Source organism: Benincasa hispida, chromosome 3, assembly GCF_027475165.1.
Source record: "Benincasa hispida cultivar pf3 chromosome 3, pf3_genome.v1.1, whole genome shotgun sequence".
In the NCBI taxonomy this organism is placed as follows: domain Eukaryota; kingdom Viridiplantae; phylum Streptophyta; class Magnoliopsida; order Cucurbitales; family Cucurbitaceae; genus Benincasa; species Benincasa hispida.
Window position 1 is genome coordinate 52244188 of NC_143480.1, and position 15869 is coordinate 52260056.

Sequence of the window (15869 nt, forward strand, 5' to 3'; positions counted from 1 at the left end):
CTTTCGTCGTTTCAAATGATTTGGACGCCACGTGTACAGTTGACCATTTGGATTAGCTGTCTACAGTTATTGCCCTTATGAACGTGACTCCTTAATCCATTGACTTAGTGATTCCACGTTGACTTTATTTGTCTACTTAACATTTGTACGACAAAAAATACCAAGTTGTCGTTCCCATTCACTAGTTTATATACGTTGTAAAGTTTGTTATAATTTAGTATTCATTTGTTATAATTTAGTATTCATATCACAGTCTCTTGGCATTTCAGTTGTTAACATGTCAAACCCTCGAGACAATAATATCCCTGAAACGATCACGCCGGCTCCTCTCGCTCCCGATGTTGAAATGAGGTCGACAGTACCGCCCGTTGGAACTGAAGCGGCTGCAATAGTAAAGAGAATGAAGAGAGAAGACATATTGAAGAAATTGTCTCTAAGCTTGAGATGGTCGAGCTTTGTATTCTCGTTTATTGCTTTTGTTGTCATGGTCTCCAATCGACATGGAGAGGAGATTAATTTTGAAGATTATGAAGAATACAGGTATTCTATAAATACATTTCAATTCTATTAAGTTTATGCCTTTTGAAATAAATTGTCAAGTCCATAAATGAGAGAAGTGTTAAAAATATGAATCTATAATTAAATTTACCGTAAGCTATCAACTCATCTAAGTTTTTGAATTCAGTAATGATTAATATACTTTTAGTTCAACCATGGTGAGAGTAAGAATTCAAGCATATCTAACTTTTACCAAAAAATATATAATATCTTAATGAGTTAAATTACCATTTCACTAATGATAAAAAGGTTTAAATGAACAGTTATGTGTTGGCAATTGCAATAATTTCAAGTGTATATACGGCCTACCAAGGAATTCGAGAAGTTATCCAATTTGTTACTCAAAAATATACATCTCCTCACCTAGCTTTTGCCATCATTGACTTTGTTGCAGATCAGGTACAACTCAAATCTTATAAGATGGAATGCATATCAATTATGAGATGAAAATCATTATTGAAGTCATACCAATGAACTAGCTTTTGCCATCATTGTTGAAATTGAACCTCCAATCTTATGAGATGAAATACATATCAATTATTACTGACTTAAACCCAATTTGACCTCTTTCTTTCTTTGGTTTTTTTCTCTTGAACTCTTTAAATATTATGTCAAATATTAACTTATTATATTTCTAAACTTTGAGAGTTGTATCAATTAAAAACTCGAGTAAATAATTGTATTAGTTAAAACTATACCAGCTTTCAGAAATGAATCAATTTAGACATTTTATTAGTAATTTGATATGATGCCATATTTAAAATAAATTCAAAATCACCTAAATGAAATCATTCTTCTTCAAAAACCCTAGCGAGAAAAGATCATCACATCATTCTTTCTAAATAACTTGAAAAAAATAGAGAAAAATAAGCAAATGAAATAAATGCTCATATTTAATACAAAATTCATACTATCTTTTTTATTACTCGTGTTCTTCTCTAGGTTACATTGATTACTACATTTGAAGAGGTAACAAAAAAATTAATATTTTATCTTAAGTTTATATAAATGGATATTTTCTCTAAATTTTTATAGAAAAAAATTTGCTAAATTATAAAAAATACTCTTAAACTTATCCCTCTACAATTTTATTTTGAGAAATTTTCACAGATAGAAAAATTATTTCAAATATTGTAAATAAAAATTAACTTATCTGATAATGAACTTATCTCTATTTTTTTCAAATATTGTAATATTACTATCAACTTTTTATGGATATCTCAAAATTATCTGATAATGAAATTTTCGATAAAAAATTATTATTTGAAATGAGTGTGTAGATGTTTGTGTCCAATTTTTAGTTACAAGTCACGACCACAATATTTTAGGTCCTTCTTCTCGTGCAATATTCTAACGGATTTATGTTCAAATAGAGATGAGTTGATTATAATTATTAATGAAAGGGAATTGTGAAATTATAGGTTTTGGCATATTTATTGATATCAGCAGCATCAGCAGCAGTTCCATTGACAAACAGAGCAAGAAAAGTTTACGAAGGATACTCAAATGTAATGACGTTTTTAGATATGGCAGCTGCTTCCATTAGCATGACTTTCTTGGCGTTCTTTACATTAGCAGTCTCTCTTCTCATTTCTGGATACAAACTCTCTGCTCATTTTTTCCGCTAAATTATAACAAATATCCTTAAACTTTACCCTTTGTTTCAAAAATACCCTAATACTTTTATAAGTTGCAATATTACAGTTTTAACTTTTATAAACGTTTCAAAACTATCTTTGGAGTATGATGTGGTGATCCAAAAATTTCATCTAGATTACTGCAGTTTTCATCTAAAACTATAAAGAATTTTTACTTCAAGATATATTTTTAGATGTTTATAAGAGTTCAAAGGTAATATTGTAATTTTTTTAAAGCATAGGGATATCTTTTAATATTATGATTTAACATTTTTTTTAATATCATTTGGGCAACCATGTCTTGATTTGGCTCCCTATTCTCTTGTGTATCCCCTCAATGTGATGTATTTGTTCAATCTTGATTTGTATTTGTTAAGACTTTGTTCATTTGTTTTAGTTTTTTGCTTTTTTTTTTTTTTAATTGCGATTTCATTCTGTTTGTAATAATTCAGGCCAGTTTGTTTATAATATTTTGCTCTTAAAAGTGTGCTTGCCTTTCTCGTAATTTAATTTGTATATTTTAGAACATTTTGAAGTCCATTCTTAATGGTGAGAACAATATGTTCTATATATTCATATAGAATTTCAAAAACTTTCTATTATAATTTTAGAGTGGTTAATTATAAATCAGCAAAGAAATAAGATAGTTAACTAATGAATTTTAAAATACAAATTAAACACTATGTAAACTATTTTTTTTTTTAAAAAAAAAACAATAGATATAAATAAACAACTAAACAAATATTAACTAAAATATATATACTAATTATCTAACAATTCTCTTCTTCATAAACCTTGAAATTTTATCCTATATTTTTTATTCTTTATTCTATATTTTGGTTCTTCATTTTTAAAGTGTTTAATTTGGTCTTTTAATTTCAAATTTGACCTAAATTTTAACAATGTACTCTAATAATTCAACTAAGTGGTCGATAACTATAATAATTCAATTAATTAAAATTTGACTTTCTAAAGAAGATTTATGATCGGTACCTTTTAATTTAAAAATTAGGACCAACAAGAAAAGTAGCAAATTTTAAAATTTCAGAAAAAATAGTAAAAAAGTTTCAAAATTATAAAAATAACAAAACAAATTTATATAATAGAAAATATTAATTAGTAAATGACAAAACTACCCTAAAATAATAAAATTAAGTACAGACGAGAATGTAAAGATACACTACTTAAAAAACAACTCGACTACCACATATACACTCTAACTAAACATTCTAGAACAACAAATACACCGTATCTAAACATTCCAGAAGCAAAAATTAAAATCACCCAACGTGATCCTTAACGCTTTCGACTACTTATAGTTAGTGTGTGTGCGAGGAAGGATGACGACTAGGCAATAAGGGTCATTAGAAATTTATGGATATCCACAACGACGGACTTCTTTCAAGGTGAAAAAGAGTAAAGTTGATTGTACCAATGAGGTTGTTGTTGGTAAGTGAGTATTTGAAGGAATTGCAACTTCAGAACGATGTGACTATTGGAAATATTATGCATTTGACACCAAACCAGTTGTAGGGAGTTTCTCTTCAATCCATATGACCATTTTGCTCATAGGATTTTGAAAGTCAACTCTAAATATTATCAACTCCAAACACTATCAACTCCAAAACATCATTGTTGAAAACGATGTTTAAAGTGGAAATAAAAGCAGGAAACATGTGTGCGAACGAAAAAAGTCGAAGACCTGGAGAGGGCAGTCGTCAAAAGCTAGCCAAGATGATGGATTTTAGAAAGAGTTGTTGAACCAACAATCGAAAACATGAGATTGATAAAGAGAAAAAGAGATTTTGGGGGCTAAGTGAAGAAGAAGAAAATGAGATTTATGGTTTTTTGTTATCTTATTTTAATAATAATAATAATAAATTGAACTATTTTATATATATATATATATATATATATATGCACACATGTTTCAAACATTTAAAATTTAATTCTCATTTATATGTTTCAAGTACAACAAGTCATTTTTACGTGTTTCTATATGAAAAATTGAAAACCAAAAATATGAAAAAAAAATCAAATTAATTTGATAATAATACGTATAAAATAATGAAAAAAAATATTTAGATACAATTGAATTTGTAACAAACATTTAAACCAATCGAAAGTTAGTTATATAAAATCAAAATTGATAATAAAAAATAAATATAAATATAAATTGGTGAGAAAAACTAGGATGTTTTTGTTTATTGTGATTAATTCAAAAAGTAGTTAGATAAAATTTAGTTTGATAACAAAATATAAATTCAAATATAATTTTGGAGAGAAAAATCAGGAAGGGAACTGGTTTATTTACAATTACATTATATTCATAATTTCATTTTCATTTAAGTTTCAACAATTACACCATTTATAACTCCAACAACCACAAAACCTACAAATGAAGTCTAACTCATTGTAGAAAGTACAACATAAACAGCAAGATTACAAAAGTAAATACGTATTTGTTTGTCAAAAGATAAATTAATGGTAGAATAATATAATAAGATGATAATGAATAAAATGTGAATTTAAAAATACAAAAAAATGATAAATATCTAATGAAATATACAGTTTGTTAGATGATAATATGTATAAAATATTGAGTAAAATCCTAATCAGAATAAAAAATTTTAATCTGAATTTAAAATATTAAAAAACCAATAAAATAATGTAAAATATAAAGAAGTTTATAACTAAAATCAAAATGGTGATAAATAAATTAAAGATGAATTAATTTCTGAATATTTTTTAGAAGTGGTAAAATCAGATCATATATGAAATCGACAATTCAAATTTTAAAATAGGAGAAAAATCAGCAGCTTTATCTCTTGAATCCATTAGGTTGAAATCTTATAAACGATGGTTCCATTTACACTGTATTTCTATGGAGAATTTGTACATGGTATAGTAATTACACAGTCCTTGAAAAAACACCATACTAAAGGTAATTTGAGGATTAAAAAAATATATGTCATGTACACGACACGCTTTTGTCAAAAAACTTATTATCTTCGTTTATTGACAAAAATCAAAAGGCACACTCCGATTTTGCTATTTCCTTCAATTTTCCTAAAAATTATGACTGGTAACAAGAGCTACTGTAGATAGCCAAGTGTACTTGTCCTATACTCCTAATTGAATTGGATATTTATTACTTTCTTTTGAAAAAAAATGGTGCTGGACGTTAATTACATTTTTTTCTCTATGAATACAAGATATTAGTTTAATTGAACTTTTGCCTAAGTCATAATAGGTTTACATTAATGACCTCAATTATAAAGAAAATTAAAATTTGTTTTATGATAGATATTAATGCAATCGTAATAAAAAATTTCATTCATTTTGATTGTTCCCATGTAAAAACATAATGAAATATAGACCATTTCTTAATGGTCTTTTTTATATTTTTAATTAATTAAAATGTGTATAATGCGTTATAATAATTTAAACACCCATTATAATTTTTATTTATTTATTCAAATTTTTATATTTAAAAAAATTAACACTAAAATTAAAAATACCTAATTTTGAAAGATAAAACAATAATTCAAATCTCAATTTAGAAAAAACACAGAATATATTTTTTTAAAGAAGAAAAACACATGATGTTCATATAAATACACTTCGATAATATATGACAAACGTAAGAAAAAAAGAAACAAACAAAAATCCCATAACAAAAAGTAAAGGACCCAAAAATGGATGTTGTCATTATTGTTGTTATTATCACTTAGATAAAATAGTAAAATCGATATCTATAGTCTTACCAAAAATAATATACGGTCATTTAGACCATAACTACTATTACCGATTTTAATTATTGGAACAGTAATTAATGACATGAAAGGAAAAAATCTGAAAAATCTTTAAAATGTTCAAACAAAAAGATTAGTGGATCACGTAATTTTCAAATGTAATCGAATTGAACACCCTTACCTCCACCATCAGATTACAAATTTGGTTATTGAACCTACAGTTCATTACGATTACATAATATTAACCCCACTTTTTTTATTACAATTGATTTACTACGTTAGGAAGTAAACATAGCCTTAAGTCAACCAACAATTATGTGCCTAGGTCTATGTATTTTCAGAATTGGGTTCAGGTAATTTTAAACCTTAACTTGAATGATTTATTAACTTGCTTTTGATTGATTTATTAGTTCCCTTCCTAGCCATTGACTTAAAGATCAAACAATATACACACTTTCCCATTGGAAGCAAATGGGGGAAACTACACTCTTCACTTTCAGTAGAGAGAAGGATTTATAGTAAATCCTGATGGCCATCTTAAGCAGCAAGCAGCCAGCTTCTCCAAGTGAAACAAATGCTTTCGAACGCGGTAGAGGTGGACGGTGTAAAGCAGCGCAGCCAAAGTCACCGCCGTGAACGATATCAGAATCAACTTCCAGAAGTCCTGCAAAAATAACCACCATAGCACAGGGTCATACACGCATAATAATCAGACTGTTCTTCAATGATGATGAAGATAGCTCTTCACCTGGGGGTTTGAGATGACGGCTCCCATAATGTATCCCATCAAGTCCATAGTTGATTGGAGAGCGTTTTGGGCGCCCCCGATGATGCCTCGATCGGATTCAGGGACTTGATCCTAATGACAATGAACAGCAAGCAAACAAAAGAAGAGCACCAGTCATAGTAGATTCATTCAATAGAAGGAAACTAACCCATTCATTACATCAAATTACATTACTGATAATATGAAAGTTGAAACAAATGTTATGGTATGATTTGATTGTTGTGTTTCATACCTGCATTTGTTGGATGACGGCCAAATCGAACATCCAGAGTCCGAGCCGAGATGCTGCCACTCCAATCATCAGAATGTATGCTGACAAGAGACTGTTTTGGATCCATATTGAAACAACACACACTAGTAAGCAGGTCCACTGCATATCATCGACAACCAATATTAATCGCTGTTTGGTTGGTTCATTAGAGAGATTTTAATTTCAATGTTTGTTAGCGAAAAGCCACTACAAGGCTCGAGCGTACCTGAGACCAAATCGACCAGAGTCCAGTTCGAAGCGTAGAAATTCGAGACTGTACAATAGGGTAAACAAGTGTTGCGGCAATCCCAATGGTAGCGCTTATTCCACGTGCAATTCCAATGATATAGGCAGGTATTCCTTCCCATTCTAAGGTTGCAGTCATTAAAGTTCCAAAGCTGGAAGAGAGAGAAGTTTGAGAATCAGAACAACCATTAAGCGTTAACTTTGATATCTTGATTCAGCTAAACATATCCCCCCTCCAGGCCACAAAAGCGAATCGAAATGCTTCTAAAGACAACTTTTAAGAATGGATATATACATTGCGGTCTCTAATGAGTTCAAAGATGATTACCTAAGGACTGTGAAGAATAACACAGCGAGAGCGATCCCTGGGAGTACGGTATCTTGCTCCAGATACACTTTCCATGCACTAACAAATGGGAACTTTGAAAACCAGTTGAACATTTTCACTTTCCAGCTCCTTTCAGCTGATCGTCCATCATCGCTTGGAAGTAAGCTCTCTATTTGTTGAGATACAGAACTACTTTCTCCCACATCTCTTAAAACAAGTCTTGAAACCCTTCTTTGGCTGCTTTCTTCCAAAGCCGGAATCCCATTATATACTGATGTGAAAAGCCAATACTCTAACCAAACCGATAAGATATTCCAAACCGCCAACGTCACAGCAGATGCTTTCAAAGAAATGAAACTAATGATGAAACCAGATATTACAGGACTAAGCAGCTTGCAGACTAGATCGATACGCCTCATCGTAGAGTTTATATTTGTCAATACTTCTGGAGGATGGCGTTCTGATATCACCACCACCCTGAGCAAAAACCAAAGTTATAATTTGAAGATCACTTGGTTGGAACTTTCTGGTTATATTCTCCTTAAAACAACAATCAATTACCATTCTCTTTCAATTAAGATAGTACCAGCAAGAGACGAAAGAACGGCAACAGCTCCAGCAATATTTGTCAATATCACAAGCAAAATGAATCCTGTGAAATAGGTGGATTTCAAATCTGAGAAAACCAGTAACGCAACCACGGTCACTCCAGCAATAATATATGAAAGATTTTGTGTCACCAGCCAAATTTTGAGAACCTGATAACATAGAAACGAAAATATAAGACTACTTACAGTTACAACAACTTAAATGGAGCAATCAACAACTGCTTCAACCAGAGGATATTTGAAGACTAATTTGATAATTTCATTGATTCACATCCACCGTTGTTTCATTTCATTCAAGTAGATGATCATAACGAATACATTTAGTTTGGCTTATGCATAAGCATAAATCTAAGATGAAGAAGTTAAAACAGGAGGAAAATCTTATTAGCCTACTAATAACAGCTACTATGTTCATTAAATTCACCTTCAACTCACTGTACATACAACATATATATTAAAATCTCAAAAATAATGAAGATAGGTTTTATCATTCATTCTTCTAATAATGTAAAAGTAAGCAAAATGATGGAGTTTCAGTGAACAAAAAGAGATCAAAACCTTGACATATGCTAACTTATCAACCAATTCTCCAACAATTGTACCAAAGAAAGCAGTGGACGCAGATTCCACAACACCATAAATAGCCGCAAAGAGTAGAGAATTAGGCCACACACTGATCATATATAGACCAACAGAGAATTCCCACATTCTACAACAAAAATCAAAAGCAATAAGAACAAATCCAAATCCAATTAAAAGGGTAGGAACAAATTTTCATGATTAAAAAAAATGGCTAATACCCAAAACGAAAATCTAATCAAAGAAACGAATACACAAACACCATCTGCAATTCGTGCAACATCGAAACAAAACGATGAAACAGAACAAAAAACTAAACCAAAAACAGGGTTTCAAATCATTGTACTCAACAAACAATGGGATTCATCTAAAATCACAAATGGAGGGCAAATACCTAGCACCCCATCTGGCCAAGAAATGTCCAATGTAAAGACACCAAAGAAGAGAAGAAGAAAGTGGTTGCAGTGAAGGAGGAGGAGGGGAAAGAAGCGGCTCCTTCTCCATTACTGTTTTCTTCAATCAAAACTCCACTGGAATGAAAGCAATCGATCGAAGAAAAGGGTAAATAAATCAAAATCAGTGGTATGTTGTTTGACTTTGGAATTTGGCAAAAGGGGTTGTTTCTTTTTTTCTGGTTTTGAACTTGGGAAACTGCTTGCCACTGTTCGATCAATGATTCGAAAAAGGTGGGTCTCTTTATTTTGTCTCTATTTGGGGATGGAGACCCAGAAAAGCAACTGATCTAAGTAATTATTTATTGGGTTCTTTTTAAAAATGGATGTTGTTATATGAGCTGAGGAAAGACTGGGAGAGAATCTGGAAGAAATCAGCAAACCGCCATGAAGAAAAGGAAGAAGAAAGGATTATTTAAACAGGGTTGGCTCTGAATGTACTTCTTCACTAAGTGCTTACGGACAAGTGGGGTGGGGTGGTGGGGGGGGGCATGACTCCTATCCTCATCACCAGACTGTGTTTGGTCTTTACCAAACGAAAGAGAAAAAAAAGTTTGGTTTCGTCCCTATACTATGGGAATTATCAAAGAAGTTACGTACTTCACTTCCAAATATTCCGAATATTCAATTTTAGTTACTTTAAAAAAAATCTTAAATTTAGTTTTTTTTTTCAAAAATTTTTTGTTATTGAAAAATTATTTTAAATTACAAAATTGCTGAAAATATTTACAAATTATAGTAAAATATCATAGTTTATCCACGATAGACCGTGACAAATTACTATTTATATCTAAAAATTGAATAAATTTAGAATTACAGTACCAGAACCATATTTTAACCATAAAATTTTTTATTTTTTATTTTTTGTCGATTTTGAGTCAGTCCATGGTTTCGAATGTTTTTGAAAAAATAATAATAATAAATAATTAAAAAAAAGGTAATTAAGAAAAACTTTAAAATAAACTAGAAATTTAAAGGGAAAATATTGTCCAAATAAAGTGTTTCTTAAGGCGAACCTTGGTTATAATCCGTTGTATATTGTGGGGGTAGAGACCTGTTTGCTCATGATGTTGGATGGAGGGTAGGAAATAGCAAAGGCATCTCAATTAAAAATGATTCAAGTCAAGTTGGGTTTTAGGATTGGGCTAAAGATAGAAGGGTGGTCTTTCTGTTTAATGAGGAAAGATCTTGGAATGAGTAGTTATCAGGGAGTTGTTTCTCCTCTAAAATGCAAATGATATTCTTAACATCCCCTAGGGTGGAAAAAGATCGAGGATGATGTGTTTTAAAGTTTCGATGTCTACCATCTTGGAGTTAATTTGAGGAATGTGAGGATTCCATCGTCTTTTAATGTACTTGTGGCTTTTAGGATTTGGAAGCATATGTAGCGTGTGAGGGTCAAACCAAAAATGAAAATCACCGATGGAAGGTTTTTTCACGATCTTATTCTTAACATTCAAAATTTATATGCTAAAGGAATTTACTCTAATTTGGTGTGTTATTTTTACAAGTCACATCAAAAGAATACTAGTCATGTGATGTGGGAGTGTAATAATCCACCGGTGGATTATTAGGAACTTTTAAGGATTGCATATTTCAATCAAGAGTAGGGGACTGCGTTAGTTGTCCTATGAAATTTGTGAAACCTGAGGAATGAGGTATGTTTTCAAAAGGGGCTCTCGACTTGGCATCCATCAAGATAAAGATTTAAGTCTCACCTACCTAAGCTTGGGGGGAGTTGGATCGTGTGCATGAGGATACTGGTTCTTTGGATCATCCTCTCTCGGCTCATTCCACTTTGTGTTGATTCCCGCTAACTACATGTTATTGGAAGTTAAATGTGGATGTTGCTTGGTCCATTGAGAAAGGAAGGGGTGAATTGGGGTGGATCATCCAAGACCACACAAGGTGTAACGGTCATGCTTGTCCAGGGCCTATTGCCCATGGCCGCATGCCCAATCCAACCCCCTTCTAGCATACTTTCATTTTCCTGTATTGTATTAGCTTAGTTAGTTTGCTTTCTTTACATCTTCATTGTAAGTGACCACTTGCTCTTTTGCATATGCAAGGGCACCAGTTGGCTTTTTGTTCAGAATGCACTATATGGGGATAAGACTAACCATCACTTCCTCATACCCGGAGTAGTACTCTATAAAGCCGTTGTTGTTGCTTATTGCTTTCTAGTCTACTACAATCTTTCTTTCTTTATTCACACTCACAAAACTTCTTACGAAAACCTTTTCTCTAAACCCGTTTTCCCTAAAACGGGGGTGGAGGTTGCAAGAGGCACTCGGTGTGCCATCGGCTGTCCGTATTCGAGTTGGCTGGCTTGTTCGTGAACGGGAACAAGTGCCGCACAATCGCTACGAGAAGCTTTCGAAAGAGCGATTGTGACAGTTGGTATCAGATCCAGGTTGGCTTATAGAGGGAAAATCAGTGATCATGTCGGCGACGAAGAACCTGAACAAGTCCCATGTGGACAAATTGGTAGAGATGGAAGAACAAATGCTCTACCTGAGAGAGGTCCCAGATAATGTCCGTTTCCTTGAGACTCGGCTATAAGAAGTTGCCGAGAAAGCCGATGGAATTGATGCGGTGGTAGGCCGCCTAGATGGATTACCCGTCAGAGAATTGATGATGAGGGTAGAGACCCTCAAGACCAAAACAGTATGGTCCGGCAGCTTTGAACGAAGCGATAGCTCCTCGGGCTCTGTTGCCCACATAGAGGAGCATGTCGAAGAGCTGGACAACTCCCAAAAAGCAATACTTCAGATGGTAACCGATTTATCTGAAGACTTTCGATCGGCCCTGGATGTCGTCAGAGCCGAGATAGCGGATGTGAGTGCTAGGGTGAATCTCACCATCCGAGCGGTAGGGAACCAAGCCTCACCTGGGGGAGCAATGGCAGTGAGTAGAATAAAAATCCCAGAACCGAAACCCTTCTGTGGGGTGCGAGAAGCGAAATCCCTAGAAAATTTTATCTTCGACCTTGAGCAATACTTCAAGGCGACGAACACAGTGACTGAAGAGTCGAAAGTCACACTAGCAACGATGCATCTAGCTGAAGATGCGAAACTGTGGTGGAGATCACGATTTACAGACATACAGGAAGGACGCTGCACTATTGATACTTGGGATAGATTGAAACAAGAACTTCGTTCGCAGTTCTTCCCTGAAAATGTCGAGATCTTGGCTCGACGAAAACTCCGATTTGCTTTAACAGGTAACATCAGGGACTACGTAAAACAGTTTGCAGGACTCATGTTGGACATACGAGATATGTCTGAAAAAGACAAGGTCTTTTGCTTTGTGGAAGGGCTGAAACCGTGGGCGAAATCAAAACTATATGAACAAAGAGTACAGGATCTCCCCTCTGCCTATGCGGCAGCTGAACGGCTATACGACCTTAGCACTGACTCACAGGATGTGAGGAAGCAATCAACTTCCTCAAATGGGGGAAACAGAAACAGCCGTTCCAGTCCTCCCAGACCTGAGGGAGGAGACAAGAACACAGGGAGGGACTGTAAATCATCCCAACCAAGATCAGGAAACAACTGGCGGGGGCTGCCACAACAGCATAACAATTACAATCGCCCCCTGTCTTGTTTCATATAGAGGGCCACACAGGGCGGGCGAATGTCCAAATCGAACCGCGTTCAATGCTTTTCAAGCCACATTAGCCTCTACCTCCGAAGACAAAGCTGAACTGGAGGAGACGGTAACCGAGCCAGCGGTAGAAATTGAGAATCCCAGGATGGGGGCATTGAAATTCCTATCTGCACTTCAGAAGAATATGGGAAAGGCGACGGAGCCACTAGAGAAAGGTCTCATGTATGTGGACGCTTGGGTCAATCAAAGATCGGCCAAAACCACTATGGTTGACTCTGGGGCTACCCATAACTTCATGGCTGAAACGGAAGCTCGCCGCCTGAACTTGAATTGGGAAAGAGATGCAGGGAAGATGAAAGCTGTGAATTCCGCAGCCCTACCGATTACGGGGATAGTGAAGAGAACTCCGGTGAAGTTAGGAGACTGGAAGGGCTTCGTTGACTTCGTGATTGTCAAGATGGATGATTTCGACGTGGTACTGGGGATGGAATTCCTACTTGAACATAAAGTCATACCAATGCCCCTCGCCAAATGCTTAGTCATTACCGGATCTACACCGACCGTAGTCCAAGCCAGTATCAAGCGGCCAAATGGGGTGAGAATGATCTCAGCCCTCCAATTGAAGAGGGGCCTGGCCCACGACGAACCCACGTTCATGGCCATCCTGATAGAATCAGTTGAGTCCACTGAAGAGGAGATCCCCCAAGACGTTCTATTTGTCTTGGAAGAGAATCGGGACGTCATGCCGAAAAGCTTGCCCAAGTCCTTACCCCCACGAAGGGGGATTGACCATGAGAGTGAGTTGTTGCCAGGGGCAAAGTCGCCTGCCAAGAATGCATATCGGATGGCCCCGCCAGAATTGGCTGAGCTTCGGAAACAGTTAGACGAGTTGTTAGATGTGGCTCAGTTCAGCTTCAATTTCCAGCAGAGTTCCGCGACCGGAAAAACGCCCTTCGAAGTGGTGTGTGGCAGACAGCCACTCATGCCACACTTGGTGGACCACCCTTATGCAGGCAAAAGTCCTCAGGCACATAACTTCACTAAAGAGTGGAGCAAAACCTCTGAGATAGCTCGCGCCTACCTAGAAAGAGCATCGAGGAGGATGAAGAAGTGGGCTGGTAAGAAGCGGAGGGCCTTGAGTTTCAAGCTGGGGACAAGGTCCTGATCAAGCTACGACCGGAACAGTTTCGTTTCCGAGGCCAGAGAGACCAACGGCTAGTAAGGAAATATGAAGGTCCAGTGGAGGTAATTGAGAAGGTCGGGAGAACCTCATATAGGGTTCAGTTACCCTCATGGATGAAGATTCATCCTGTCATCCATGTGAGTATCCTGAAGCCTTATCACCCCGATCCCGAGGATGAACAGCGAAACATGCTAAGGCGCCCACCGATCACGATGAAGAGTTCTGCTGAGAAAAAAGTTGCACAAATCTTGGATAAACGTACGCGCCGTATTGGAAGACCCAGACGAGAACTGACAGAGTTCTTAGTGAAATGGAAGGATCTCCCCGACGAAGAGATCAGTTGGGAGTGGGCCGAAGATTTGAAGAATTCAGCTTCAACCATCGCAGGTTTTGAACAAGGTCGGTTGACGGGGACGTCAACCAATTAAGTAGGGGAAAATGTAACGGTCATGCTTGTCCAGGGCCTGTTGGCCATGGCCGCATGCCCAATCCAACCCCCTTCTAGCATACTTTCATTTCTTCATGGGGGAAAGGTAAGTTTACTTTAAGCTGAAGTCGTGGTGGAGGGGTTGAAAGCGGTCGAGCTAGAATGATTTGGAAACAATCCCTCACTTGAGGTTGAGTATGACGTTTTGGAGGTCGTTAAACTTCTCAACAAGGTCTCTTTTGTTAATATTGAGATACTTATTGAGGATATTCTTTTTGTAAAGGACTTTATTAATATTGCATCTTTTTGTCACTCTTCTTGTGAAGAAAACAAAATTGCTCCAACTATTGTAGCTCGGCATCTTCTCAAGAGTATTCTTTAATCTGAAAAATATTTTTTAAATAATATTTTCCCCTCATTCGATGAAGGTTTGAGAGAGTTGTTGGTTGTGTGATTTCTACTCTATTCTTGTTTTGAAGAGAAAAAAAAAATCTTTGACATCATTTTTAAGTTCATTATCAAGTTTTTCTTCCTTATCCGAATTGTTTGCGACTGTCGTTCATGGGCTGACCATGTTGGCCACCAAAAATTGATCCTATATTTTGAGAAAATTATTTTAATTGATAAAAGTTCTAAAAATATTTACAAATAATAATAAAATATCACAGTCTATTAGTGATAAACTGCGATAGACAACAATAGACATTATCTCTGTCTATCTATATCATGATGGATATAGTGGTCTATCACTATAGATAGACGATGATATTTTGCTATTATTTGAAAATATTTTAGTTCATTTTCCTATGTTTAAGAATAACCCTATATTTTACCCAGATTTTATTTAAATATATATGTGTGTAAAGTCATTAAAGGGTAGAATTTACTTTTTAACGCCTTGTTAACTTTTTTTTTTTCCTTCTCATTTTCAAGATAATTTAGATATAATATTCAAGATTTATTTAAACCAAATATTACAATTATATAAAGAGTATACTACTTTTGAAGTCAATTTGGTTTCTCATCCACTAAAAAATTTTCTGATTTCATATAGTTTATGTTATCTCTGAATCATATCGATGGCACATATTTTTCTCTATTTCGTTATTTTTTTTCACTATTATATATAGATAAATATAAATAATATACAGTAATTGAGAATCAACATGCCAATGGTTCAACCAATCTTAACATATACCATTGATTTGAAACTCGGAACCTTATGTTGTTGAACTAAAAAAACGCAATTGATAATTAAAGTTTAGAAAACAAGAGTGAGTTCAAATGAAAGATGATTTTCTTCAAAATCCTTCAAGTTATTCTAAAACCCTTTTCTTAAAAAAATAAAAGTCAATTTAAAATGAAATATGATTTTCTTGCTCTTGATCACCTGCAATCCCACATACAGAACAAGTATGGCAAAATTATATACAGTAAAGTTTTGTTTTCT

General features: G+C 34.6%; 2 protein-coding genes across 3 annotated transcripts; one reads left to right on the plus strand and one right to left on the minus strand.

Annotated features, from left to right (window-relative positions):
• Positions 1 to 276: 276 nt before the first annotated feature.
• Positions 277 to 2332, plus strand: LOC120073597 (CASP-like protein 4B1). Its single transcript, XM_039026414.2, has 3 exons — positions 277 to 540; positions 822 to 957; positions 1980 to 2332. Exons 1-3 carry the CDS (start codon positions 278 to 280, stop codon positions 2184 to 2186), a joined length of 606 nt encoding a protein of 201 aa, XP_038882342.2. The 5' UTR covers position 277; the 3' UTR covers positions 2187 to 2332.
• Positions 2333 to 6304: 3972 nt separating this feature from the next.
• On the minus strand, positions 6305 to 9704 carry LOC120074734 (solute carrier family 40 member 2-like). Of its 2 annotated transcripts, none has more exons than XM_039027956.2 (8): positions 9143 to 9704; positions 8728 to 8878; positions 8123 to 8319; positions 7562 to 8038; positions 7214 to 7385; positions 6970 to 7107; positions 6699 to 6809; positions 6305 to 6614 (listed from the first exon to the last, which is right to left on the minus strand). In XM_039027956.2, exons 1-8 carry the CDS (start codon positions 9250 to 9252, stop codon positions 6447 to 6449), a joined length of 1524 nt encoding a protein of 507 aa, XP_038883884.2. In that variant the 5' UTR covers positions 9253 to 9704; the 3' UTR covers positions 6305 to 6446. The 2 variants fall into 2 exon arrangements, with proteins under 2 accessions (XP_038883884.2, XP_038883885.2); XM_039027957.2 differs by lacking the exon at positions 9143 to 9704 and adding an exon at positions 8970 to 9098.
• Between the last annotated feature and the right edge of the window lie 6165 nt (positions 9705 to 15869).